The following is a 26,735-nucleotide window of genomic DNA, read 5'->3' as shown; positions in this document are numbered from 1 at the left end:
ACACTTGATGTGCTTTAAATGTGCTAAATAAAGATGACTTTTGAATTTGCACCTGAAGCTCTAAATATGTGGAGACAAAAGGGCTAGCAAGCTAATGATAGCTTCATACCTTGCAAAGTTAGTTTAAGCACCCTTAGCTCAAAGGCCAGTTCAATTCAATTCATGTTGTTAATACAACAATATACACAGTATACAGCGAATCGAAATGCCATTTCACCCAAAGCCGCCCATGGTGCATTTATAAGAATATCAAAATATATCTGCAACAGATATAAAACTAGAAATTACAAATAATAATAACTCACAAAATTTAAATAAAATGAAAAAGATAAAAAGGCCCTAATACTAACTATATCTATGTAAGATAAACAAGGACAGGACAAGAGACAATACAGCTCAGAGTGCTTTAACACTGGGTTAAATTTTCTACGGTTCCTCATATTTTTCTCTTCTTAAAAAGTGAAATGGTTCCTTTTTTTCTGTGTTTAGTGATTTTGTGGTCCCAGATACCGATCATGTCACCTCCCAATGCCCACATTCATAATGGGTATCTCACTCAGCAAATTTGGCCACCTCATCCTTAAAAGATAATTCACCTGTTATTATGTCACGAAGGGAGACAGCGATTTGACTTGTGTAAGAAATGTGTCAGCTAGTAGGATTTTATTTTCTCCTCCAGCGCCGGCAATATTAGCATCGAATGCATGATGCACATCTCTTATTCTAGCACATCCCAAAGGTGCTCAACTGGATTTAGGTTTTGTTTTTGTGGAGGCCATTTAAGCACATTGGACTCAATTGGAAACCAATTTGAGATGACCTGGGCTTGTAGTCTTTGGCCTGTAGAATACCTGACCAGAAACACACATTAAAAGAGTTGAATATTACATTTGAAAAAACATCAGGATACGTTATGTATATTAGTCTCATTGTGCTTTATCTCTTTAGCTGGTGCAGACCGAGGGCTTCAGCCTTCCCACAGTGGGCTCTGAAGAAGGAGCATGTGCTGTCCACTGTGGACATGTGCAGACATGTTGATCTAAAAGTATCAGTATCAGTGATAGTTCATTAAAAATTAGCATAGCAGAGACAAATATGGTTGTCTTAGTTTTATTTGATCTATTTGAATTTACACCTGAAGCTCTAAATATATATATGTGGAGATGCCAGGGCTAGCAAGCTAATGATAGCTTCATACCTAACAAACCTAAAAGTCAACTCCTCTGATGTTTGACATCAACAAGGCATTTTTCACCCAGAGAACTGCTGCTCACTGGTCATTTTCTCATTTTCAGACCATGCCTTTGAACCCTAGAGATGATTGTGAGGGAAACTCCCAGTAGATCAGCAGTTTCTGAAATAGGATAGCATCAACAACCAAGTCATATTCAAAGTCACTTAAATTGCTTTTCTTTGCCATTTGGGGGTCAGCAGGTCATCTGGACCATGCTTACATTCCTAAACGCAATAGTTGCTGTCATGTGATTGGCTGACTAGATATGTGGCAGGTGAGTGTCATGCACATGCAGACACTGTTGCTGTATATGCATGGACCCCATAGGTGTATAGATTATGTCACAGATAAAATCAGTAGCCGTGGAAAAGCACATAAGAGATAACGCTGACTCAGCAAATTTGCACTTTATAGTAGAAATAGTTATTAATTGTAGGCTATAATAAAGGTATTTACAGTTCAGTTTTGAAGCATTCAAAACATAATGGTTAACTTTTCAGATTGGCTAGAGGAGTGTGACTCTGTGCACAGTCTGACAGCTGTGTAAACTCAATAGAGGATGGTTTCCTGATAAATAGTGGGGGAAAACTCACAAGTCACACGTGAAAGATTAATCACTTGCATGTCTTACGAAGGCTCTGGTCAGGACTGTAACACAATCTCTGTCTGTTTTGTGTGTTTTTTTGAACCAGCTCTCTATTTTTGAAGTAATTCATTAAATTAAAAAACGAGATGCCAAACATACTACTAGTAGCCTTCTTTGCATGTCCAGAATCAGACTGTCATTATTTGTCTGCGTGAAATATTTCAAAATACATCCTGACCTGTGGTCATTCTTACACATTAGGCAACTTACATGAACATTTGGCTAAATTTGTCTCTCTGCTCACTGAGTCTAAAACAACTTATTTTCCTTCTCGAAAATATGGAAATTAATGATATAATGATATGATACACGGGAAGTATTTGGGAAGGTGTAATGTACACAAGGTGGTTAAATATTATGTAACTGTGAGAAAAGCAGGCCCACGAACTTCACACAGGTCAGATGTTGTCCAGGGGAGGAGTCCGCTTTATAAAAGTCAGGGTGACAATCGGTGCCATTCTGCCAGTTACTCATGATGCTGACGCTGGGGATTTTGATTGCTGTTGCTTTGTTTCTAGAGACGGCCTCTGCGGCCTCTGTAAGTGTTACACAAAATGTGTATTTTTCATGTTTACAGGATTTTTTGTCATCTTGTTGTGCAAAGACTATTTAGCTACAAACGTATCAACATTTTTTAATCTCATTGTGCTTTATCTCTTTAGCTTGGTGTGGTGCAGACCGAGGGAGGGAAGGTTGAGGGAAAATCGAAGAGTCTGGGATCAGGCCGATCCATGGATATCTTCTTGGGGATTCCCTTTGCTGATGCTCCTGGAACATTTGAGAAACCAAGGCCTCACCGTGGTTGGGATGGTAGGTAGACTGATTAAGTTTCTCATCAGTCTTTAGCTGTTATCTCTGAAACTCTCAGCAGCCTTTTCTGCATGTCTCCGGTTAACTTTAATCAGTCAATAGAAAATTACTTCTACTACTTGCAAAGGTAGGCAAGCTAAGACCTGCGCTGTGTGAAGTAACATACACATGTATCCTGATAATTTTTCAAATGTAATATTTAACTCTTTTAATGTGTTTCTGGTCAGGTATTCTACAGGCCACAGACTACAAGCCCAGATGCCTTCAGTTGAACCTTGTGATGACTGACTACATTGGCAGTACAGACTGCCTGTACCTTAACATCTGGGTTCCTCATGGCAGCTCAGGTAAAAACAGAAATGCACAAAAGTTTATTTTAGTGCTGGGCAATGATGAAATTTTTTAAATTGTGATCGCATGAATTGCATGATTCTCTGCGAGAACACGCAGGAAAAGGCCGCAGGTCGGACTCAAACCCAGGCCCACTGCTCTCCAGCCATACACCTGCTCACCCACTGAGCTAAACTGGCACCCATAGCACTGCTATATGAGAAGTGCACATCTCATATAGCGGATGTGCTATATGAGTTAGCAACGTTGCTATCAGTTAGCAACGCCTTTAAAGAAATAAGGTGCTTTTTAACAGCACTATTTCCTTAACACAGTAGCAGTTAAAACACTTCTTGTCGATCTCAACATAAACATGAATCTAATCAGATCCAACAAAGAATCACGAGCATAACTTTATAACAGGCACCTTTTGATCAACAGCAAGTTAACATTTATAAATATGTTGATTTTTTTCAGGTACCACCAGAAACATTTTCTGTTGTCAGGGAGATGTTCAAGATCATTTACTGTCAAAGGACTTTTATTCTGTGAAGTCTGTTTATTCTTGATTTCTGGTGGAGAATGAGAATCCCCCCGCCCCAAAACCCACCTTCACTAATCTAGATTGAGTTGACAAAATTTACTGCATTTATCTATTCCTCTAAATTGAAATTTTCTTACTCTTTGCCACTCTCTTCTGTTTTCGCTGCAGTCAGAGCATGCAAACGCAGCTCCCACTGTTCATCAATATAATGTACTGCAACTCTCAGGTAATTATGGTTACCTAGTGACATCCACTAGATTCCAGAGGGAGCAACAGCTAGTGCACATAATGACACAGTTGCTTTCATAGTGCTCTCCTTTTTGTACAGCTTGTGAATTCTGGTGTGTCTTGAGGGAGGCTCATCAGACCGACATCTTCCACGATAATAATTGACTTGCAGTTTGTAGCTAGCCACTTTGTTATGGCGATTGTTAGCTTCTCCCGTTTTGTTTAACTATACTTCTCCTACAAGCTGCATCCAATGTAGTCTGTCGATCCTCCTGCCACTGTTTGTTTGAGTGGGTGTTTTGCTGGCATCAATAGCGTGTAATGCATTTAAGTGATACTTCAGACTTGAAGTGCAGTGGTCCCTCGTTTATCGTGCAAGTTACACTCTAAAAATAACCAGCGATAGGTGAAATCCATGAAGTAGTCAGCTTTATTTTTTACAGTTATTATAGATGTGTTAAGGCTGTAAAACCCCTCACTACACGCTTTAGACACTTTTCTCAGACAGACATGAACATTTTCACACTTTTCTCTCTTGTTTAAACACTCTCAAAGTTCAAACCTTCGTAGAAAAATAAATCCAGTATTATAGAATGAAACCAAAGATCAAACCCTGTTTAATGCGCCTTATAATCTGGTGTGCCTTATGGTCCAAAAAATACAGTAACTTATACCTTCCTTCAGCATATCCAGAAGTCCAACTTTTTGTGCGGTGGTTAGCATCTTCCTCTGCCTTTTGGGTGCTACCACAGGTGCCTTTGAAAAAGGTTTCGTTGACACTGTTGTGTTTGTTGGGGAGATAACTTACAAACATACAGTACAGCACGTAAGAGTCATACTGCTAGCGATCAAAGATTTATGTTAATTTGACAAGCTGAACACATTCTGTACTGTACAGGAGACACGGCATGAGATTGATTGACAATGGTCTACAGTCAATGAGAACGCAGAATACAATGCGCAGGGGGAAAAAAGGATGCAAAATTGCACACACACAAAAAAAAATCTGTGAAACAGCGAGGCTGCAAAAGGTGAACCGCGTTATAGCGAGAGACCACTGTACTCCGATGATAAGAAAACTCAACTTTGCAGCTCTTACAAATAACTTTAGTTCTATCAACTCTGCCCTGCAGTACTATCAAGCCCACCATAAATGATCTCATTGGTTGAGATGCATAATGTCACCCATTTCAAGCCTGCACAGATCAACATCCCATCCCTCCTGTGACCCGTGGCTTTTTATGTTCTGAGGCAGTTAGCATGGACCTTCAAAATAAAATAATTGTCGTTATTAATCAATGAATGCGTTGATGTGATAATAACGCATTAACTTGCGCAGCCCTAGGTTATTTGTTTATTTTTTAATGTAAATTAGACAAAGACTAAATTTCACTAACTTTGTCCTCTAGTATCTGCCGGTCTCCCTGTCATGGTTTGGATCTATGGAGGAGGCTTCCTGGTTGGAGGCTCCATGGGTGCGAACTTCCTGGATAATTACCTGTACAGCGGACAGGAGATTGCAGACAGAGGGAATGTTATTGTAGTGACGGTGGGGTACCGTGTGGGAACACTGGGCTTCCTGAGCAGTGGAGACTCTGGCTTGCCTGGTAAGTTACACACACTTTACAGAGCCTGGTACATGCTAGGTTGCCATTTAAAAAATACTTCCATTAAAGCAGTGATTCTTCTCATGAGCTGAAATATATTTGATCCTCAGGAAACTACGGTTTGTGGGATCAGCAGGCTGCCATTGCTTGGGTACACAGAAACATCCGCTCATTTGGAGGCGACCCTGGCAACATCACCATCTTTGGGGAATCTGCAGGTGGAGCTAGTGTTAGCTTCCAGGTGAAAATACATTTCCACAGATATGTATATATACACACATATATCAAAATCCTTGGTTGTTCGAACCAGTGACCATATTTGGACAAGATTATAGAGTTTTGAGCTATAAACTCACACTAGCAACTTAGTTTGCAAGGAACTGAAGAAGCGAATTCCTGCACAAACTGTTTGCTAAAATAAAAACACTGTAAGCAGTACAGCAACATCACAGTCAACAGATCAAATTTAGTAATTTATGTTGAGGTGACACTTACAGCAGACCTAGACCTGGTTCTCACCCATCTGCTACAGTGGTTACAATTGTTGGCTTGCTATTTGCACTGGAAACCATAAAGTTGTTGCACAAGATCAAACTAAGTATTCTTCCTAACCTTCCACCCACAGACTCTCACTCCCCACAATAAAGGCATCATCAGGAGAGCCATCTCCCAGAGTGGAGTGGCACTTTGCCCCTGGGGAATCAACAAGAACCCTCGCAAGTTCGCTGAGGAGGTACATAGCAGCTTCTCTGGATATAATCACTCTTTCGGAACAAATAATAGGAATACAAAATCTGTGTAAACAGCTTTAACAATAGCACATAATTATTAATTTACACCCACTCTGCAGGTTGCTCAGAAGGTCAAGTGCCCAACTGATAACAGAATGGCTGCCTGTTTGAAGATGGCTGATCCTGGAGCCCTAACACTGGCAGGCACTATCAGTTTGTCCGGTTCACCCGATAGTAAGGATTACATTCCACACAGCCTACTTTACATTCTCATTTTAGACACGATGAAAGCTTTTCTGACAAGATTGCTCACAAAGTTCAATGGGATACAAGCAAATCCAACAGTTTAAACTATATGCTGGCTAACACAGTATATATAAAACAAAGTTTGTTCTGCATATAGTACATGTTCTAATTGTCTGCATTTCTCAGACCCCATTGTCTTCAACCTGATCCTGTCTCCTGTGATTGATGGGGACTTCTTGCCAGAAGATCCTTCCCACTTGTTCCACAATGCAGCTGAAATTGATTACATTGCTGGAGTCAATGACATGGACGGGCATATTTTCACTGCTTTAGATGTTCCGTCAATCAACTCAGATCTAATTAGCACCCCTATGTGAGTTTGAGCCATTTGATCAGTTGAAACAATAACAATGCCAACATGGATGTAACACTATATCAAACCTTAGGTGACAGTAAGGTGTTTTATCAGACCTTAATCCTCACTTTCGGATTTCAGTGACGATGTGAGGAGGCTCTTGGGAGCGTACACAAAGGAGAAGGGCACGGTTGGTCTGAACAATGCCTACTCCACCTATACTTCAAACTGGGGAAGCAATCCCAGCCAGAAGACCATCAAGAAAACCATTGTGGGAGTAGGAACGGACTACATCTTCCTGGTTCCTACACAGGCTGCCCTTTATCTACATGCTGACAATGCCACGTGAGAATATTATCTTGCAATACAGATGTCACAGTTTAATGAGATAATAGTGGTCTCAGTAAAATTTCATTCATATAAAGTAAATCCGTTGGGCATCTTTCTTTGCCTTTAGACAACAATTCTGAGGGCAAAAGAGCCAAACGGGACAGGCCAAAAAAAAAAAAAAAAAAAAAAAAAAAATTTCATTCATATAAATAATTACAGAAATGAAAGTCAAATAGTTTTTGTCAGTTGTGTAGTTATTGTCACATCAATGTTTTTTCTCATTAAAGAACTGGGCGCACCTACTCCTACCTCTTCTCTGAGCCCAACCGTATGGGTGGTCTTATCATGCCCTACCCAAGCTGGATGGGAGCTGACCACGCTGACGACCTGCAGTACGTGTTTGGAAAGCCCTTTACCACACCACTTGGATACTGGCCAAGCCATCGCCGTGTCTCCGGCGCCATGATCTCCTACTGGACCAACTTTGCCAAAACTGGGTATAATTCTGCAGACACAAACGATTGTCAGAGTATCACAGAAACCAAACAACTAAACCAAGTATTGAAATATAAATTAAGCTGCTGTATTTATGTTTTACTTTTTTCTTTTTATGTCCACAGAGATCCCAACAACGGAGGCTCAAGCGTGCCTGTTAACTGGCCAACGTTCACCAGAAGTGCACCACAGTTCCTGGAGATCCATTCTGATATGGACAACAACTACGTGCAACAGAAAATGAGGATGCCTTACGTGAATTTCTGGACCAGGATCCTGCCCAGCCTTCCCACAGTTGTTTCAGAATAAGCATCATGTGCTGTCACCTGTGGATATGTGTAGACAAGTATTGCATCACTAGCTCATAAAAAAATAAATGGATAGCAGACAAAAATACTAATCTGTTGGGTTTATATGATCATGTGTTTGGATTTACAATATGACCAGGGGTGCACATAAGTGGTCCGCAGGTGTGCATTTTCTGTCAAAATAAAAGACGCGCACCAGATAAGAAGTTGCAACACGCGTTTGCGTACATAAGATTTTCTGGAGGAGGACAAACATTTGTTTAGAACTCTTAAAGATGTCCAAGAAGCAAGCTCCTTTACGTAATTACTTTGGTGTTCCTCCACCTCCAAAGAAATGTCAGAAGGAGTCTGAACTGCAAAAAGTATTCTCGGAAAAGGGGTTGCAGGAGGTGAGCTGGCTTCAAACAAATGATGAACGCACAGAGTTTTGGTGCAGAATATGCAGTGAAAAAACCACTCTAGCAGACAAAAACAGTGGTTATCGTTCCCACCAACTTGTACCCGAGTATACACACTATCTCACTCTGTCTCTCTCTCACACAGACACACACTGTGTAAATGCAAAAATTGTATAGTACAGGAATAATCAACAGTATTAACTGTATCATTCCAGTGCCATGAACAGCAATCTCAAACAGAAGTTGGGTGAAGTCCATTAACTACAGGTCTTCACTGTGGTCACTGTACCAAACCAGCACACTAATGAATAGAATTCCTCATTCAATAACTATTTCTAATGGACCAGCTTCTCGATATATCCTACATACATCAGTCCTTCCAAAAAACAAACTATTGTTGAATCTGAATGTCATCTTTCTGGCTTTGCACTCAGCAAAGTAATTGACAACATTACTCAAGTCCAAATTTCTAGTGGTATACTTATCTTGCACTCTTTTGTCCTATATGTAAATGTAATTTATAACTGCGCCAACAAACTACTTCATGATCCATTCACCAAAAAACAAATTGTTTCATAGTTGATGTCAAGAGGTTCATTGGGCTTTTCCACAAATGACAGTGTTAGACAGACAGTTAGGAAGTACATGTAATATACTTCCCACTATGCCCCAAACCATTAAAACTAGGGGTGTATGGCGTTATTTTTGTGCCATTATTCTGAGCGCACGTAAAAAACATTTGCAGGTGCACGTGTTGCATTTTGAGGAGAAATTTATTTTGAGTGAAGAAAAGCTAAATTTGAGTGAACAAAACTCGTTGCTGTGTGCAAAACATGTATTTCAGTGTTTGCTATTATCCATACACACAATAGCAGCCCCTCTCGCTCAGTTTTTGCATTTGCGCTCGCTCCCTTAATCGATGTAATCAACTTTAATTTAATGCAAGTGTAAAACAAATGCACAGAAATCAATTATTTTTCTACAATAATTAAATAGACTCAACATCTTTCTTCAACAGAACTGCAGACTGCACAGATGGTACCTTCCCAAAGGATAAAGTACTATAGCTTACTAGGATGTATATTAGACTTATTAGTTACTATATACAATAATGGATTTCTATACATTTAATCAGATGGCCACTTTTGTTGTAAAATTCAGATAATTATTTATTCAAAGTTTTTAAATGACATAACAAAGAAAAATATTTCTTTGTGCCCCCCTTTCCCTGTTAATGCCCAACCTGGCCCCTGCACAGTTACCAGCCGTCAGCTACGTAGAAAAGGATCCTGGTGTTATTTGTCTCTCAGAAACAGTTCATAACTTCATAACTTATCCATGTCACCTAAAAGGAAAACCTGTTTCTCCATCACCTGTTCAGCTGTGATGATTCAGTAAGGACATCTCCTGGTTTCATCTTCATGTTTCCCTCTCACCAGATGTCCAAACAGATATCATGACCAGCAGCTTTTACAGCTGTGGCTCCAGCAAACCTCAGCTGATACTAGAAAGTAATATTAAATACATTCTAACAACAGCTTATCATGCTTAAACGCGCTGCTGTTTATCCGCTGGTCTCCTCTTTCTAGCGCAAAGTGGGTGATAAACAAACAAGAAAGACGGGACTTGTGGCAGAAAAGCCGATCAGCTGATCATTGATCAGTTTCATGCTTGAAGTAATAACAGGAGAGGAAGGGGGAGTGAATGAGAGAAGTAGATGCAACTGCGCAGCAAAGACAAAAATGTCAAATTTTTAATTCTAGCTGAAGTACGGGACAAATCGCTTCCTTTTCACCTCAATACAGAACTCCGATGGCCAGTCCAGCTGGGGCTCAATATATCAGTTATCAGTTATTAAGCTTAACGTGGAAATACTATGCAAACATTCAGGGATGAACTTACACACTTGTTTTACTTCTCTGGGATAGTTTTCGCCGAGATGAAATGCCGCGGTTAGAAAGCATGTAGCGAAGCTCCAAATACTCCAACAGACCACCGACAGGTCTCGCAGACAACAGCCGCTCTATCACGTGACACATACTGCTCCGATGCGCCGAGCTGGGTTACGCCAAGTAGCGCGGTTTGTGAGGTGATTTTGTGATACTTCGGATCGGATTACATTTTTTATTTCTCTCTGATATCCGATCCAGTAATTTAGGTCAGTATCGGACCGATACCGATACGTAATATCGGATCGGTCCATCTCTATCACAAATATTAGATCTTGAAACCACATTATCAAAACAAAGATTTTTTTTCTTTTAGGTATAACAGTTACATAATTGGTAAAATATACTATTTTGTGTTTTACCTGTCCCTTTCTCTCCTACACTACTGATAACTATTGGTCTCTCCCAGAGTCAGTGACCTAGTGGATACGGTACTTCCAGAATGAATGAAACAGGCATGACAGGAAAACAACAACAAAAAAAAATGGTAATGCGTACCGTATTTTTTGTACCACAAGGCACACCAGATTATAAGGTGCATTAAGCGAAACAAAACAGTCAGATAAGTCAAACTTTACTCAATTCATTCTTCTTGCTTCCTCCACTTCCATACTATTGATTCATTAATGTTGAATTCTCTTGCAGCTGCTCTATTCCCCTGTTGTTGCAGTGTATTAATGACTAACCTCGTATTGTGGATGGATTATCTCAGTTGTTCTCCCAACTGAAGTTTGGTCCGTTTACAGCATCTTACCATGCAACTGCATTTGTCCCTAACTATTGGGAACCCTTGGAACTTGGAAAAAAGTTAGCGTTCATCCTCCAGCTTTACTGTTTAGTAGAGGTGGGAATCACCATACATCCCACGATACTATATTATCACAATACTTAACGCACGATACGATATTATTGCAATTTTTAAAAATATTTTGCGATATTCAGAGTCTGTACATAAAGGTAAACTTTATCAATATTCATTTTATCTAATATCAAATTCTCGCACTCAGTCTTTCTCTCATTTCAGTAAGTTTTATTGTTGACAAACTTGAACGGTTTGTATTACAGTCTAGTCCAACTTAACTGAATGCAACCATCTGGTACAATTATAGCTATTCTGAACTATGCAATTTTGAAAACTATGCAGCCCATTCAGCAACTGAAGAATTTGAAAGTAAATTAAAACAAAATATAATTTTGCATTAAATAAAAAAGAAACTAGCAAGCTAACTTCTTGTTAACTTCTAACTCCGTTAAATTTAATAAATTCTGTTTTCATGGATCCCTGGCCTGTTAAACTTAATTGTTACACCTGGTAAAGCAGCAACGCTGATCATTTTATTAAAGGTGAAAGAATTTAGATGGTTTTTAACTCTCAGTGATGCTGAGTGTTCGTTTGACTTTGGGACCTGAAACAGACGGAGTTTTGGACCCAGATTACTCCGCGAGGTTCCTGACTACAATAGCCGTAATGCTCCGTAGTGGTGTGCGATACTGCATATTTTGGTATTGAGCCGATACCAAGTAAATACGGACCTGTATCGCCGATACCAATACCAATACTTTTCAATAAATAAGGTGGGTGTGTTCTTGAATTGCTAAATCTCAATTAATTTTCATGACCTTCAGTGTTTTTTGTGTTTCCTTTTTATTATTAAATAGTTAAAACCCAGGACATAATTTAGACAAAGTTTATAATTGACCCTGTGCACGAGAAAATGCTAACTTCTAAATCATGTCCAAAACTCGAAAAATGGAAAGGTCGTGTTAAGTTACAAAGAGCAGAAGGTGGGAACACTCACCACTGTTGTGTCATAAAAAATCTAATGATCAATTTTGATGTTTAAAGCGTTTAGATCGATCAGTTGTTTACATCACTCAACACAAGCAGAACTGCATTACTGCATGCAGAAGACACATCATCCACATTCAGAAGCACATCTCTGTATAGTGACTGGTCTTATGATTTAAACAGGCAAATGTTCAGCATTCAAACTACAGGTGAAGAATAGTCAAACCAGATGTTTCTCCCATTATGTCGATATCAGCTAGTCAAGTACACACCTACACAGCATGTTAACAAACTGTGAAAAAAGCCACACAAAAAATGAATGATTGCTGGTAACGGTTTCTATACATTAGTATTTACGAAGGGTATGTTGTGACTTACCTTAAAAATTACAGCGGTCCCTCGCTAATAACGCGGTTCACCTTTCACCTCGCTGTTTTGCAGTTTTTTAGTGCAAGTTTGCATGCTTACTTCTTTTTACATCACATTGTGTCCCGCATCCTGATCGCTGCAGACGATCTCCTCCATGACGTCTCTCCTGTACAGTACAGAATCGCTGCATCGATCGCTAGCGGTGTGACTCTGAAGTGCAGTACTGTATGTCCACGATGTCCACCAAACGTTTTGCACCGTCAAAAAATAAAATTGGCTACGGGGAAAAAATATTGACAAGTCGATGAACATCATTTACGGATATATTGGGTAAATGCCCAAGACATCTATAGAAATGTAAATCGCTGTTTGATTCATTCATTTGCTTAACTTGTTTTGGACCGTAAACAGGGCGTGAATAGGACACCGGAAACAAAGCTCCCCACAGGAGTTTCCGCACCAGAAGTAGCATATGCTAACGTGCACATAGTCAATTAAATAGAAAATGCTTGTGACGGGGCGTGGCCTGCAATGCCACTGCAGGTGAGAAATACTCACCTGTACGGCATCTACAATCACGCCTTGAAGGCTTAAAACCTGTTTAAACTCAACTGAGAGCTAAAACTCAGCAGAGGGTTCAAAGCTGTGTGCCAGTGACTGAATATCAGCCGCTGATAAAGTGGGTTTGCCTATAAAGTGCTCTGTAGGGAAACAAGCACCAGCAGCTCTGCGCTCAGGAAACAAACCATATTTACTTACATGTCTGTTTCACCTGCTCCTGTTCCATTTCTGTTTTGTCCTCATTCTCCATCTCCCTCTCTGTTCCTCTCTCTCTCCCTCTTTGTGCTGACAATCAAGCCAAACACCAACATCATCAAATATAAAGTTGAAAACAGGTTTTTAGGTTGATAAATATAAAAAAACATAATTGTTAACTTTAAGAGTAAAGAGAGAAACTATCTGTATTTCTTAATTGCACATGGCACCAAATTGTATTCAAAATTGAGCCACACTTATGGAGGTCCACAATTCTTTTCCTGGTGTTTTGGTTGACATCTCTTGATTTTCCCATGTCATAGAAACAGGCTCTGTGTTTTGCCTTATATGCATCCACAGGTGTGCCACCAGTTTACTCACATGGACTCTACTAACCTATCAGAAGCTTCTTCAGCTCAGAATGGAATCGTCTGGAGTTTCTTATTAATTAACAACAAACTTGGTGTATATGTACTCCTACATTTGATGAAAGTGATAAAAAATAGACAGCTCTGTCTCTCTTTATTCTGACATTTAACTAATTCAAAAGATATTTCAATATTTATTTAACCAAAACAAAACAAGTTTACTCTAAATCAGGGGTCGGCAACCCTGGGCACGCGTGCCATAGTTGGCACGCAAAGGGTTAACTGATGGCACGGCCATAGCTGGACTGGCCATCGGGCATACCGGGCATTTGCTCGGTGGCCCGATGATTTTTATATATTTTTTGTAACGGTATAAACAATGAAAGGTGTTGGATTGGCCAGATGCTGGCCGGTGTGTAAAAATAACTCAGTTGTTTGGTAGTGGCATCGCGGAGCTTCCACAGATTCAGTAAAATTAACAAGTGGTGGAGGCCAGCACTTGGATGAGGGAGATTGGAGGCAGGAGGAGGAGAGACCCGAGGCGGGGCGGTCCGAGTGTCAGGTGAACTGAACTTCAGGTAAGAAGTTATGGCCTGCAGTCTATCTGGGTCAGATATAAACCAAGTTTAGGTGGAGTTTATTTTCGTTGTGCTGACTTTTTACAGCCAGTTACAATAACTCGTACTGCGTTCTAGCTAGCATGACGGAGTTTCTATACAGCTGGGTGGGTGCTACTATGTTACTGATAGTGAACTTTGTTTTATTCATAAGGTTAGTTAGTAGAGTTGCCAACCGTCCCGTAAAAAGACGGAATCGTCCCGCATTCAGAGAAATTATTGTGCGTTTCATGTTGAGCTGAGAGGGGACGCAGTTTGTCCCGGATTTCAGCTACAATGAAAAAAGACACAAAGGTGGAGTTATTCTTTGTCTTTGCTGCACAGCTGCCTCTTCTCCTCTCATTCTCTCCTGTTGCTACTTTAATCATGAAATTGATCAATGATCAGCTGATCAGCTTTTCTCTCTTGTTTGTTTATCGCTCACTTTGCGCCAGAAAGAGGAAATTGCTGGATGTCACGCTAAACAACAGCAGCACGTTTAAGCTTGATCAGCTGTTGTTAGAATTTATTTAATATTAATTTCTAGTATCAGCTGATGTTTGCTGGAGCCACAGCTGTAAAAGCTGCTGGTCATGATATCGGTTTGGATATGTGGTGAGAGGGAAACATGAAGATGAAACCAGGAGATGTCCTTACTGAATCATCAGAGCTGAACAGGTGATGGAGAAACAGGTTTACCTTTTAGGTGACATGAATGAGTTGAAGGGAAGTTATGAACTGTTTCTGAGAGACAAATAACACCAATATCATTTTCTAAGTAGCTGACAGCTGGTAACTGTGCAGGGGTGGGTCTAGCAAAGTTTTGCCAGGGGGCCAGGTGGGGTGGCGGCATTAACAGGGAAAGGGGGGCACAAAGAAATACAGCCCGGGCTGTTTTTTTGTCCCAGTCCAGCCCTGGGCACGACATGCACTGAATTAATCTGAGAAGGTGCATCACATCGCAAATCAGCTCGCATAGACACATTAGTTGTGCCTCTTCTTAATGACGGTATCTTAACTAACAACCCCAACTACCAGATTCAACTTGTAATTGGCTAAAAATAACTTAGCCTACTGGTGAGAGGGACGTTGCTAGCTTTCCACATTCTGACACTTCAAAGCTTCAGGAGCTTTCCGCTCAGCACAGCATCAGCACCACGGAAATACACGGATACATCCGTAGACTCGAGACACAATGCATTTTTGGGACTTTCAGGTGTATGGACCAATGTTTTATTTTCTGATCAAACCAGAAAGCTTTAATGAGCAGCTGGGTTTGTCTCGCATTAACTGGCTGGGTTAATGCAACATCGAAGCAGCTAGAATCCACAGCTGTGCGTATTCATGGAGCTTTCATTTTCACCTGCTGGACATCACTACCTGACAAGTTTAACTGTCTTCAGAACATTGCAGAGGCCTTATTGACAGTATTTGGCTCTACATATCTGTGTGAGCAGATTTTCTCTCACATGAGTGTCCTCAGGTCTGAATGCTGGACACTCGGAGACCTGTGTCTCTGAGTGGGAGACCAGAGATCACATTAACATGTGTGTCTCTGTATTAACAGACATGCCATATTGGCCCAGTTTATTTTTCTTATCATTCTTGGGAGGAGACCATAAATAGCATTTGTATTTTCTGTTGTACAATTCATTTGCTGTTATGGATAAAAAGTGTCTTTTTGTTTCAAAATAGCTGATAACTATTCGCTGATAACATCTTCGAACAAATATAATTCTATAAAGTAGTTCTATATAGTGTGTAAGTGTTAATATAGAGCGTTATTAAATGTATTGCTAATGCAATCATATGGCACACTGACCTCTGAGGAAAATTTAAATGGCACTCACCATCAGAAAGGTTGCCTACCCCTGCTCTAAATTGATGTTGTACAGTAAAAAAATGTTCTTGTGTTTTCCATAAAGTGTACGTAAATATCTGGTTTAAACTGTGAATATACTGCTGTGTATTGAAATTCCTCTTGTTTTGCATAGAAATATACTGAACAACATACGAAGCATAATATAGAAAATAACATCTACCAGAGTTTTTTCTTTGAAAGAAGCTCCTTATGTCCATTCTTGTATATCAGTACATTACTGAAACTGATTTATTTAGCCGTGGAGGGTAACAACTGAAAATATGAAATAAACACACGTAAGCTAAGACTCTCTAAAGAAGCAGCATTGTTGTTGATCGGCTTTTCATTTCGCCATTTGTTGATTCACTTGAACAAGTAACGTAATATGGGTCAAGTGATCAGTTTGATATCAATCTTTCGTGATACACCGTCATATTTACATTATTTGTACAGTATGAATGATTTGCTTTGGTACCTGGTCGAACTTCAGTTTTCCTCTGTCTGCCTGTCTCCACTTCTCCAACAGCAAACTCGCAGGCAGCAGCTCCCCCCGCCCCCTCGCTCAGTCGTTTAGTGTCTGAGCTCGGATCATACCAATATTAGGGGGGATTTACGCACAGTCGTAAATTCCCACAGTGTGCACTACAATATTGTGTGTAGTTTTTGTTTTATACAGTTGTCAGCCAGGCATCTAACTATGAAAAAATTACACTCCAAAAGACGCCAGGCTTCTGAAAAAACAACCCGGGCTTAAGCCCAGTAAGCCACCCCCCCACCCCAGCTCCGCTACTGCTCCCAGCCCATTGTTCCCAGTGTTGCCTATATTTAGCGAGTTTTCAGACCCCTTTAGCGACTTTTTTTCTAAAAAGCGACTAGCAACAAATCTGGCGACATTTTCTGGTGTTATTGGAGACTTATTTATGACGACGTTTTGACGTGAAATGCTTATCGCTTTTACGCTAAATAAGCAGTGGTGCTGCCGTGGGCACCTCGCCAGTGCCAAAGCGCTCACGGACGGAGGATAGTCCTCCCCCAGCTGCTATCAGGGCACGAGACGTTCACACCTATGCGTCCAAACTGCAAATTAAAGTGCGTATGAGTGAAGCCGCTGCTCCGCACTGACTGTAACGCAGTCAGTTCTTCTTTTACTGTGATGCTGTTTTGTGGATCACAAGGTTTAAAACTACTTATTAGTGATGTGCGATACCACTGATTTCCTTTCCGATCTGATACCAAGTAATTTTCAGGGTGGTATCGACGATACTGATCCGATACCGATACTTTGTACAAAAACGTATTTTATTTATTGTATCTCAAATTATAGCATCATAATGATTGCAGGACATCAGATTACTTGTTCTTATCACTTAATGCAGAGTTCATCATATATAAATAAAAAAACTGAAGTTGTGGCTATCTGAACACCTTGCCTGCCTGCAGCACTAAAGGACTCCGTGAGAGACGTCTGTCTCGCCCTAGCAGCACCTGTCCCTCTCTTCCTCTTCAGTTCGCCTCAACATACGCTTGTCATATTCTGTGATATGATTTACTCTGAGGTGTTTGACAAGGTTAGTGATGTTGCCACAACCATACATGCCAACCCTCGCGATTTTTCCGGGAGAATACCGAATTTCAGTGCCCCTCCCAAAAATCTCCTGGAGCCACCATTCTCCCGAAATTTTCCCGATTTTCCACCCGGACAACAACATTGAAAAACCATATCGCAGAATTCATAGCGCAGCCCAGCCAATTCCAGTTTCCAACAACGGTGGCAGCTACTTAGTTTTAATATTACTCTTATTTCTCTTTCTGGGTCGCAAAAAACCTTTTAACATACAGCGGGGAAAATAAGTATTTGACACATCAGCATTTTTATCAGTAAGGGGATTTCCAAGTGGACTATTGACACAACATTTCCACCAGATGTTGCCATCAAGCCAAATATTGAAGTCATACAAACAAATCAGAACATATAAGTATACAAGTTAAACCACAATAAATAAAGTGAAATGACACAGGGAATAAGTATTGAATACACGGAGATAACAAGGGGCAAAATGACATAGAAAGCCAGGAGATCACCTGAAATCTGTCAGTATTGATAGAGAAATCCTGTCCCCTATCAGTACTAATTGATATCAGCTGCTTTAGTCCTAATTGATGGCCTATAAAGGCTCCTCATTACCCAGAAGGCACACAGGAAAGACTTCATGATGGGTAAAAGCAAAGAACTCTCTCAAGATCTTCGTAATCTTATCGTTGAAAAGCATTTTGATGGGAATGGTTATAGGTGCATTTCCAGAATGCTGAATGTTCCTGTGAGCACTGTGGGGGCCATTATCCGGAAATGGAAAGTGCATCAGTTCACCATAAACCTGCCACGATCAGGTGCTCCACGCAAGATCCCTGTCCGAGGAGTCCAAAGAATAATCAGGAGGGTTCTCCAAGAGCCAAGAACCACTCGGACAGAACTTCAGGAAGACCTTGCATCAGCAGGTACTGTTGTTTCAAAGAAAACTATAAGCAATGCACTGAACCGCCATGGCATCCATGCACGCTCACCACGCAAGACTCCATTGCTGAACAAAAAGCATGTCAAGGCTCGGTTAACATTTGCGCAACAGCATTTGGAGAAGCCTGTGGATTATTGGACGACTATAGTATGGTCAGATGAAAGCAAAATTGAACTTTTTGGCAGTCATTCTACACACCATGTTTGGAGAAGAAATGGCACTGCTCACCACCCCAAGAACACCATACCAACAGTCAAGTTTGGGGGTGGAAGCATCATGGTTTGGGGCTGCTTTTCAGCAAGGGGTACTGGCAGACTTCATATTATTGAAGGCAGGATGAATGGAGAGATGTACCGGGACATTCTGGATAAAAATCTGCTGCCATCTACCAGGAAGCTAAAAATGAAAAGAGGGTGGACATTTCAGCAAGACAATGATCCCAAACACAAGGCCAAGGAAACAATGAAGTGGTTTCAAAGAAAGAAAATCAAGTTGCTTGAATGGCCCAGTCAATCACCTGACCTAAATCCCATAGAAAATCTATGGAGAGAACTGAAGATTAAAGTTCATAAAAGAGGCCCAAGGAACCTTCAAGATTTAAAGACCGTTTGTGTGGAAGAATGGGCCAGAATCACTCCTGAGCAATGCAGACGACTGGTCTATCCATACAAGAGGCGTCTAGAAGCTGTAATCACCAACAAAGGCTTTTCTACAAAGTATTGAATAAAGTGTGTTCAATACTTATTCCCTGTGTCATTTCACTTTATTTATTATGGTTTAACTTGTATACTTATATGTTCTGATTTGATTGTATGACTTCAATATTTGGCTTGATGGCAACATCTGGTGGAAATGTTGTGTCAATGGTCCACTTGGAAATCCCCTTACTGATAAAAATGCTGATGTGTCAAATACTTATTTTCCCCGCTGTATTTACACAGAATGTAGCTGTGTAAACTTCAAATATCTGAGCCAACTGACACATCGTTTTCAATCCCCCGCGGGCTTTCGCTACTCGGGTTAAACATGATATATAAGTCACTTTGATAACTTAAAAATGTTATTGTTTGGCTTTTTCAGTGTTTTATTTGTTCGTGAGCAAATCGGTTTGGCTGAGATTAAAATTATTAGATTAGATTAAATTAAATTTAACTTTATTAATCCATCGGGTGGGTTCCTCCAGGGTTTTCACAAAGCTGAATAAACATCAAACAGAAAACTAATTAAACAGAAGAGTTTACGCCAGTGTCCGGTTATATTTTAGATAGCAAGGAGCAGACGGCAGAGTTTCACTCCACCAATGGAGCCTGTGACGTACTACCCGGCTTTCTTTAGACCGCGAAGGGCGGGTCCTCAGGTGGAAGCAGCCTCTGAATTTGGACACCCCCGCTGTTTCCGGGCCGGCCAATAATAACGGTGATATTTAACATATTTTATCCGATAAATAAACCCTGTAAAAGGTACAGAAATGCCCCCCCCCCCCAAGCATCCCTTTTGAATGTCTCCCTAGTATGGCCACAACACCTCACTCTTGGAGCACTTTTTTGCCACATGTATAGCAAACCACGTCTCAGCTGTTTGTGGAGGTAAAATACGTCCGCACAATTACGCTCAGCCATTGTTGTGAGTGCGCGCCAGGGGGCGGCCAGACATTTATACAGCCGTATTTCACACATGACTATGAAAGGCGGAAGAGGAAGTAGTTCCTTTGAATGTAGACAATCCGAATGTTATAGTTTCTTTCCACTGTGTTGCTGTTAATGATAAACTACAAATTAACCCTAAATTACTAAAATATCGATATTTTAATGTGAGAATCGATTCTAGAACATAAATGATTGGTATCGGAGGAATCGATATTTCAGGATCGATCCGCACACCACTACTACTTATAAACACACACACACAGTAACTTGTTAAGGTTCAAAATATTGGGGATGGAGACAAGAGAAAAACCACAATAACAACACTGGTCCGGTCGGGTTGAGTCAAACGATGATTTAATGATCACACACGTGGGAGATGGACACTGATGCAGACAGCCTCAAATCTCAAAATGGTGGAGCATTGCTCAAACTTTTATAGCCTCTGGTGCCTCCTTATCATAAAAAGCCTAAACATTCACATGCTCTCTCTCACACAGCGCCTGAGCTACGACCTTGGCTCCCTGTTTATCTGCTGCTGCTGAAATGGGGCAGAAAACTCCAGCACACTCTGTTCTCTTCTACTCAGACAAATTAGACAATAACCTTCTGCGAACAGTATTTCTTATAACTCAGCAATATAATGCATCATAAAACAATATCATTCATTCACAACAAGTCAGCAATTTAATGTAATGCAAATCAGTTTAACTAATGTAATAGTTATCAGCTTCTTCTAATTCAGGAGAATAATGCAAACTAAAACTACATAATAATTCACAATCTTTAATTAGGGGTATAACATGGCATAAAATAATATTATAATCTAACAAACTCCACCAGAGTGCCAATTTCGGGTCACTTATGCCTGTCCAAGCCCGGGTAAAGGAGCAGGGTTGGAATTGTGACATTAAAAAACAATAATTGCTAAAAGAAATTTAATTTATAGTTCTAAATAAATTCTAAATGCATTTACAATGTTTTTACTCACTTCTTGTCTCTTCCACTATGTTATTTCTCTCTTCAACAACGTAGGTTAGATTAAATCACATTAGCATGACCAATTATGCAAATTAGGCAATGACGTCATTTAGCGACTTCTAGTGACTTTTAGGACAACCAATAGCAATTTTCCTTACTGAGGAGTTGGCAATACTGATTGTTCCTTCAGTGGTGCTAGTTTCAGTCATTATGAAGTTCAGCCTGTTTACAGCATCCTGCCATGCGATTGCATTTGCCCTGAACCTTCGGGAATCACGTTAACTTTTATTGAGTGGAAAAAAGTTAGCGTTCATCATCCAGCTTCACTGTTTATATTATGCTAACATAGCTATGTCGCTAGCGATCAAGTAGCACATCATTACATACCAGCTAGCCCGACTTCAGTAACCCTACAAACATCACTGCTGTTTAGTTTTCTGTCTTCATTTATGTTGGAAGTGATAGTAGAGCTGTACGTCTTAATTTGTGTGAATGTGTGGGTGAATGGGTGGATGACTGGATATGTAAAGCGATTTGGGGTCCTTAGGGACTAGTGAAGCGCTATATAAATACAGGCCATTTATCATTTACCAATTTGTTTCAGAAATCCCTCAGTAAGAACATGGTATGTTATATTTAGATGGAAACTAGCAAGCTAACTTACTGCTAACTTCTAACTCCGTTAAATTTCATAAATTCAGCTTTCATGGATGCCTAGATGTTAAACTTACTAGTTACACCTGGTAGAGCAGCAACGCGGATCATTTTATTACAGATGAAAGGATTTAAACAGTTTTTAACTCTCAGTGATGCCGCAGTGATCGAGTGACTTTGGGACCTGCAGCAGAGTTTGGGCCCAGACACGGCTAATGACATCAGACTTAACCCCTGGTTGTTCCTTAAAAAATGCACCCTTTCATGTTCCTAATGCTGGGCTTACACTGTGCGATTTTTTCAGTCGTGTTATTCAGCTTCTGCTCAAACTGTACGATTGACTTGCAGGGGTTGGAAGTTCGTAGGTCACGATGCAGGGTCTCACACTATACGGCCTGATGCGACCTGAGTGCTCACACTGTGCGTCCATAAAATGAAGGTTACAACAGAAATTCTGTCGCTCGCTCTCCCTTTCTGTCTTTCACTCACACAGACACGCACACCACCACCATCAACTTTGCTAAATTGCTAATGAAAAACATTGATCAGGCAGCTGTGATTGAGCAGCAGTGTAGATCCAACTATTTTCACGGTTGTTGTGGTCGTGATAATTTTGTGAAGCCACATCGAAAAGGCTCGGATGAGCTTGCCATAGTTCTACAAGTTGTGCCTCCATCGCTTGTGTCCAGATCACACGCTGCACTGCCGTGCTGCGCCGTCTTTTTCGCTGACATTTTTGTTTGCGTGTGCGCAGTGTGAGAAGCTGCGGTGACACCCTCACAACGGTCGCGAGGGATCAGGACCTGGTCGTGAGGTGTTAATCGCTTCTCGTTACCCCACGTATACTACACGATGCACGATGAAGGCCAAAATCGGGCCGATCGCCAAAACGACTCAAAAATCGTCTCAAAATGGGCCATAAATCGCACAGGGTAAGCCCAGCATAAGGCCACAAAACAGCCACGTTTGTGCTATAAAAATATTATATATTCATATTTTTTTCCACTTTAAATTAGTCAGTCTTTTAAAACTACTTCTCCCTGAAATATTCATATAAAGTTTAATTATATTTCGGAGGTTTTAACCCTTTAAATCCCAGTTTCGTTACATGAGCGCACTGGTTTTTTAGCTGAAAAAAACGTAAATATTTTCCATAAAATACATTTGAAGTAATATTTGAGTGTTATTATAATTAGGCCTTAAGATGGTCCAAAGATTGGCACTAACATTCATTTTGATCCACTTTTTTTTTTTTTTTTGCAGGAGCACATTTCAAAAAATGCACCCTTTCGTATCCGGTTAAGTCTGACATCACTAGCCGTGTCTGGGCCTAAACTCCGCTGCAGGTCCATATATCAAACGATCACTATGGCATTACTGAGAGTTGAAAAACTGTCTAAAGTCTTTCATCTTTAATAAAATGATCAGCGTTCTGCTCTACCAGGTGTAACAATTGAGTTTAGCATCCAGGCATCCATGAAAACGGAATTTATGACATTTAACGGAGTTAGAAGTTAGCAGGAAGTTAGCTCACTAGCTTCTATCTAAATACAATATAGCATGTCCTGACTGCGGGGTTTTGGAAACAAATTAAAACGTACAGCTCTGTTATCACTTCCAGCATAAATGAAGACAGAAAACTAAACAGCAGTGACGTTTGTAGGGTTACTGAAGTTTGGCTAGCTGGTATATAATGATGTGCTACGTGACCGCTAGCGACACAGCTATGTTAGCATAATATAAACAAGCTAACTTTTTTTCCACTGATAAAAGTTAACGTGAGTGTTCTCGGTGGTCAGGAACAAATGTAATCGCATGGCAGGATGCTGTAAAAGGACCAAACTTCAGCCAGGAGAACAACTGAGATAATCCATCCACAATACGAGGTTAGTCATTCATATACTGCTGCATGGGCTGTGCTGTAGTTACATCCTAAGGTTTTAAAAACTGAGCTTAAATAAATGATTAGCGGTAATAAAAGCAGAGGGAGGACAACAGTGATCACTGACTGTTTTAGGAGCTTTTTGAGATTAAATAGAAGAAAATACAAAACATTAAACATGTTAACAACACAAAAGCCATATTAAACGCAGATTACTTTAGGCCCGGAAGTAGGATTTGTCACGTCATCACTTAACAACCGGATTCTATAAGGCCACAAAACGGCCACGCCCCAAAAAGTGCTATAAAAATATTATATATTCATATTTTTTTCCACTTTAAATTAGTCAGTCTTTTAAAACTACTTCTCCCTGAAATATTCATATAAAGTTTTAATTATATTTCGGAGGTTTTAACCCTTTAAATCCCAGTTTCGTTACATGAGCGCACTGGTTTTTTAGCTGAAAAAAACGTAAATATTTTCCATAAAATACATTTGAAGTAATATTCGAGTGTTATTATAATTAGGCCTTAAAATGGTCCAAAGATTGGCACCAACATTCATTTTGATCCACTTTTATTTTTTTTTTGCAGGAGCACATTTCAAAAAATGCACCCTTTTGTGTTCCTAAGGCCACAAAACGGCCACGCCCCAAAAAGTGCTATAAAAATATTATATATTCATATTTTTTCCCACTTTAAATTAGTCAGCCTTTTAAAACTACTTCTCCCTGAAATATTCATATAAAGTTTTAATTATATTTCGGGGGATTTAACCCTTTAAATCCCAGTTTCGTTACATGAGCACACTGGTTTTTTAGCCGAAAAAAACAAAAAACCTAAATATTTTCCATAAAATAGATTTGAAGTAATATTCGATTGTTATTATAATTAGGCCTTTAGATGGTCCAAAGATTGGCACCAACCATTATTCTAACCAAGTACTGTTTTTTTCTAGGAGCACAGTAAATGTAATATAACGGTAATCATGTTTTCACATTTGCTTATGCTAACTGCTTATTACCACTTATTATTTACTTATTGCGTATTACCACTAAATGCGCGTTACATTGTTGTGTTCTAGAATAAAATATGAAAATAAAAATACAAGATCACTTTGAACCAGAAAACATTTATTTTAGAACTTTAGAACAATGAACATATACTGTTTGGAATGGGGAAAGGTATGAGAGATATGAGATGTGAGAAAGAGTGAGAGATGGGAGTGTGGTGGTGGTGGGGCGGGTAGTCCTGCTCAGGTGGAACAGTTTTTGCAGATGGTCAGGCTGTGGTCCTTGCATGCGCCCTTTCCACATTTGCAGCAGGTGGTGACGACTCTTCTGTTTTCTGCGCAAAATTCGCATTGCCTCCTGCCCTTCGATTTGATGGCTGCAGAGGGGCCTGCAGAAGCAGCACCCTGCGCATGTTTGAGTAACTCTGCTAGGTGTGATGGGCGGGGAAGACGCTCTCTCTTCGCCATCTGCGGTTTAACTAACGTTTCTCCAACCTTCTCGATATACAACCTCCTCCTGTATGATTTGCCCTGCTGCCAGGCTGGGTCAACTGCGGTCCACAAGACGTAACCGTTGTAGTAAAGCGAGACGTCAATGACATGGTGGAAAAGGGCCAATGGCCACAGACTCGTTTGCCTACTACACGAGTAGGTGCCAACCACCTAATTAAAAAAAAACAAAAAAACATTAAGCCTACGTATATTTTACACAAGAATATATGAGCAAGAATGAATAAATTCGTGCGCAACTGATGCGTAATGACACCTACCTGATCAAGTTTGTCGACACCTCCCTTGGATTTGTTATAATCCTTTATTATTTGGGGCTTTCTCTTTGGGTCACCACTTACGCCTGGAGTGCGGTGTTTTGTGCTCAATAGGAGGACATTTCTGCCGCGGCGGGGGACGTAAGACACCACCGTGTGCGTCATGGCAAAGGCGAAAATGGAGGAAAACACCTCTCTCTGCCTTGTCTGGAGCAGCTGTGGCGGAAACTCGGGTTTGTTTTTTCTAATGGTGCCAACCAGGGTCATTTTTCTCCTGAGCAGCTATTCTGACAGAGGAAAGGAAGTGAAAAAGTTGTCACATGTGATGACTTGTCCCTGGAGCCCCTCTGTCAGTTCCAGAACGACCCGCATCCCCTGGTTGACCTCAGCGCGTTCCCCAGCAGCTTTGCCTGTGCAGAGCTGCAGTCTCCAGGCGTATGACGTCGCAGACTGCCCATATTTTCAGACCATACTTCGCTGGCTTTTTGGGCATATACTGCCTGAAACCGCACCTCCCTTTGAACGGAACAAGTTCAAATGTCCTGGTCTGGGCAGAACATCATCTCGAGGCGGTGGGTCCACATATCCCAGATTTTACGAAATGGAGCAAATTTATTACCACGGCGTCTTGGTCTGGAAAGTTTATCATCAAATCGCAGAGCCCTGCTGATTTGATGAAATCTTTTCTGGGACATGGTAGCGCGAAAAACCATCCGCCCGGATTTCTCACTCCAGAGACTGAGCATAGATTCATTTTTGGAACGGTAAACACCGGCAAGAATCAGTAGTCCCACATAAGCGCGCAGTTCGTCTGTGTCCACATCTCTCCAGTATGCGATTGTGCGTCTCCCTTGGAGATTGGTCATTGACGCAATATGCAGCATAATTTCATCGGTAACAAACAGTGAAAAGCTGGATTGTGGGTCACTGATACGAGCGGTGGCATAATGAGTAGGTCCGGTGTGTCCCGTGGCTGCTGGAACATAGCGGAGCGTCTCGGCGTGTGTAGGAGACCACTTTATTCCGTTTTTTGCAATCCACACTGCTGGTGCTTCCTCCGTCTCTCCGCTCTCATTTTCAGACGACTCTGCTCCACATGAGTCGGAACCTGACTCCAGCTCCTCCGTTTCCTCCTCCGATGAGATCTCCGCGTCATCCCCAGAATCCTCGGCGGATGATGAGGAGCTATCCTCGGGGTCCAGGATCATTTTCAAAGCTTCCTCTGTGTTGCAGTGTCTTGCCATTGTGAAAATGACTACTCCCGCGCTTCTGCTCATTCTTATAACCACGGCTTTAGTGCAGCTGCATAAACAACCTGAGCTTGCAGACAAAAT

General features: G+C 40.7%; 1 protein-coding gene across 1 annotated transcript; it reads left to right on the top strand.

The window, feature by feature from the left end:
- The first annotated feature begins 2,351 nt into the window (after window positions 1-2,351).
- LOC146628704 (bile salt-activated lipase-like) lies at window positions 2,352-7,944 on the top strand. Its single transcript, XM_085358024.1, has 11 exons — window positions 2,352-2,418; window positions 2,543-2,690; window positions 2,918-3,037; window positions 5,202-5,399; window positions 5,510-5,640; window positions 6,025-6,132; window positions 6,250-6,364; window positions 6,563-6,749; window positions 6,873-7,076; window positions 7,349-7,558; window positions 7,682-7,944. Exons 1-11 carry the CDS (start codon window positions 2,353-2,355, stop codon window positions 7,863-7,865), a joined length of 1,671 nt encoding a protein of 556 aa, XP_085214150.1. The 5' UTR covers window position 2,352; the 3' UTR covers window positions 7,866-7,944.
- The last annotated feature ends 18,791 nt before the right edge of the window (window positions 7,945-26,735 follow it).

The sequence above is a fragment of the Diplotaxodon limnothrissa genome, linkage group LG7, assembly GCF_057381915.1.
Source record: "Diplotaxodon limnothrissa isolate DT_005_m linkage group LG7, D_limnothrissa_male_GT1.1, whole genome shotgun sequence".
NCBI lineage: Eukaryota > Metazoa > Chordata > Actinopteri > Cichliformes > Cichlidae > Diplotaxodon > Diplotaxodon limnothrissa.
This window is presented reverse-complemented; position numbering and strand designations above follow the sequence as displayed.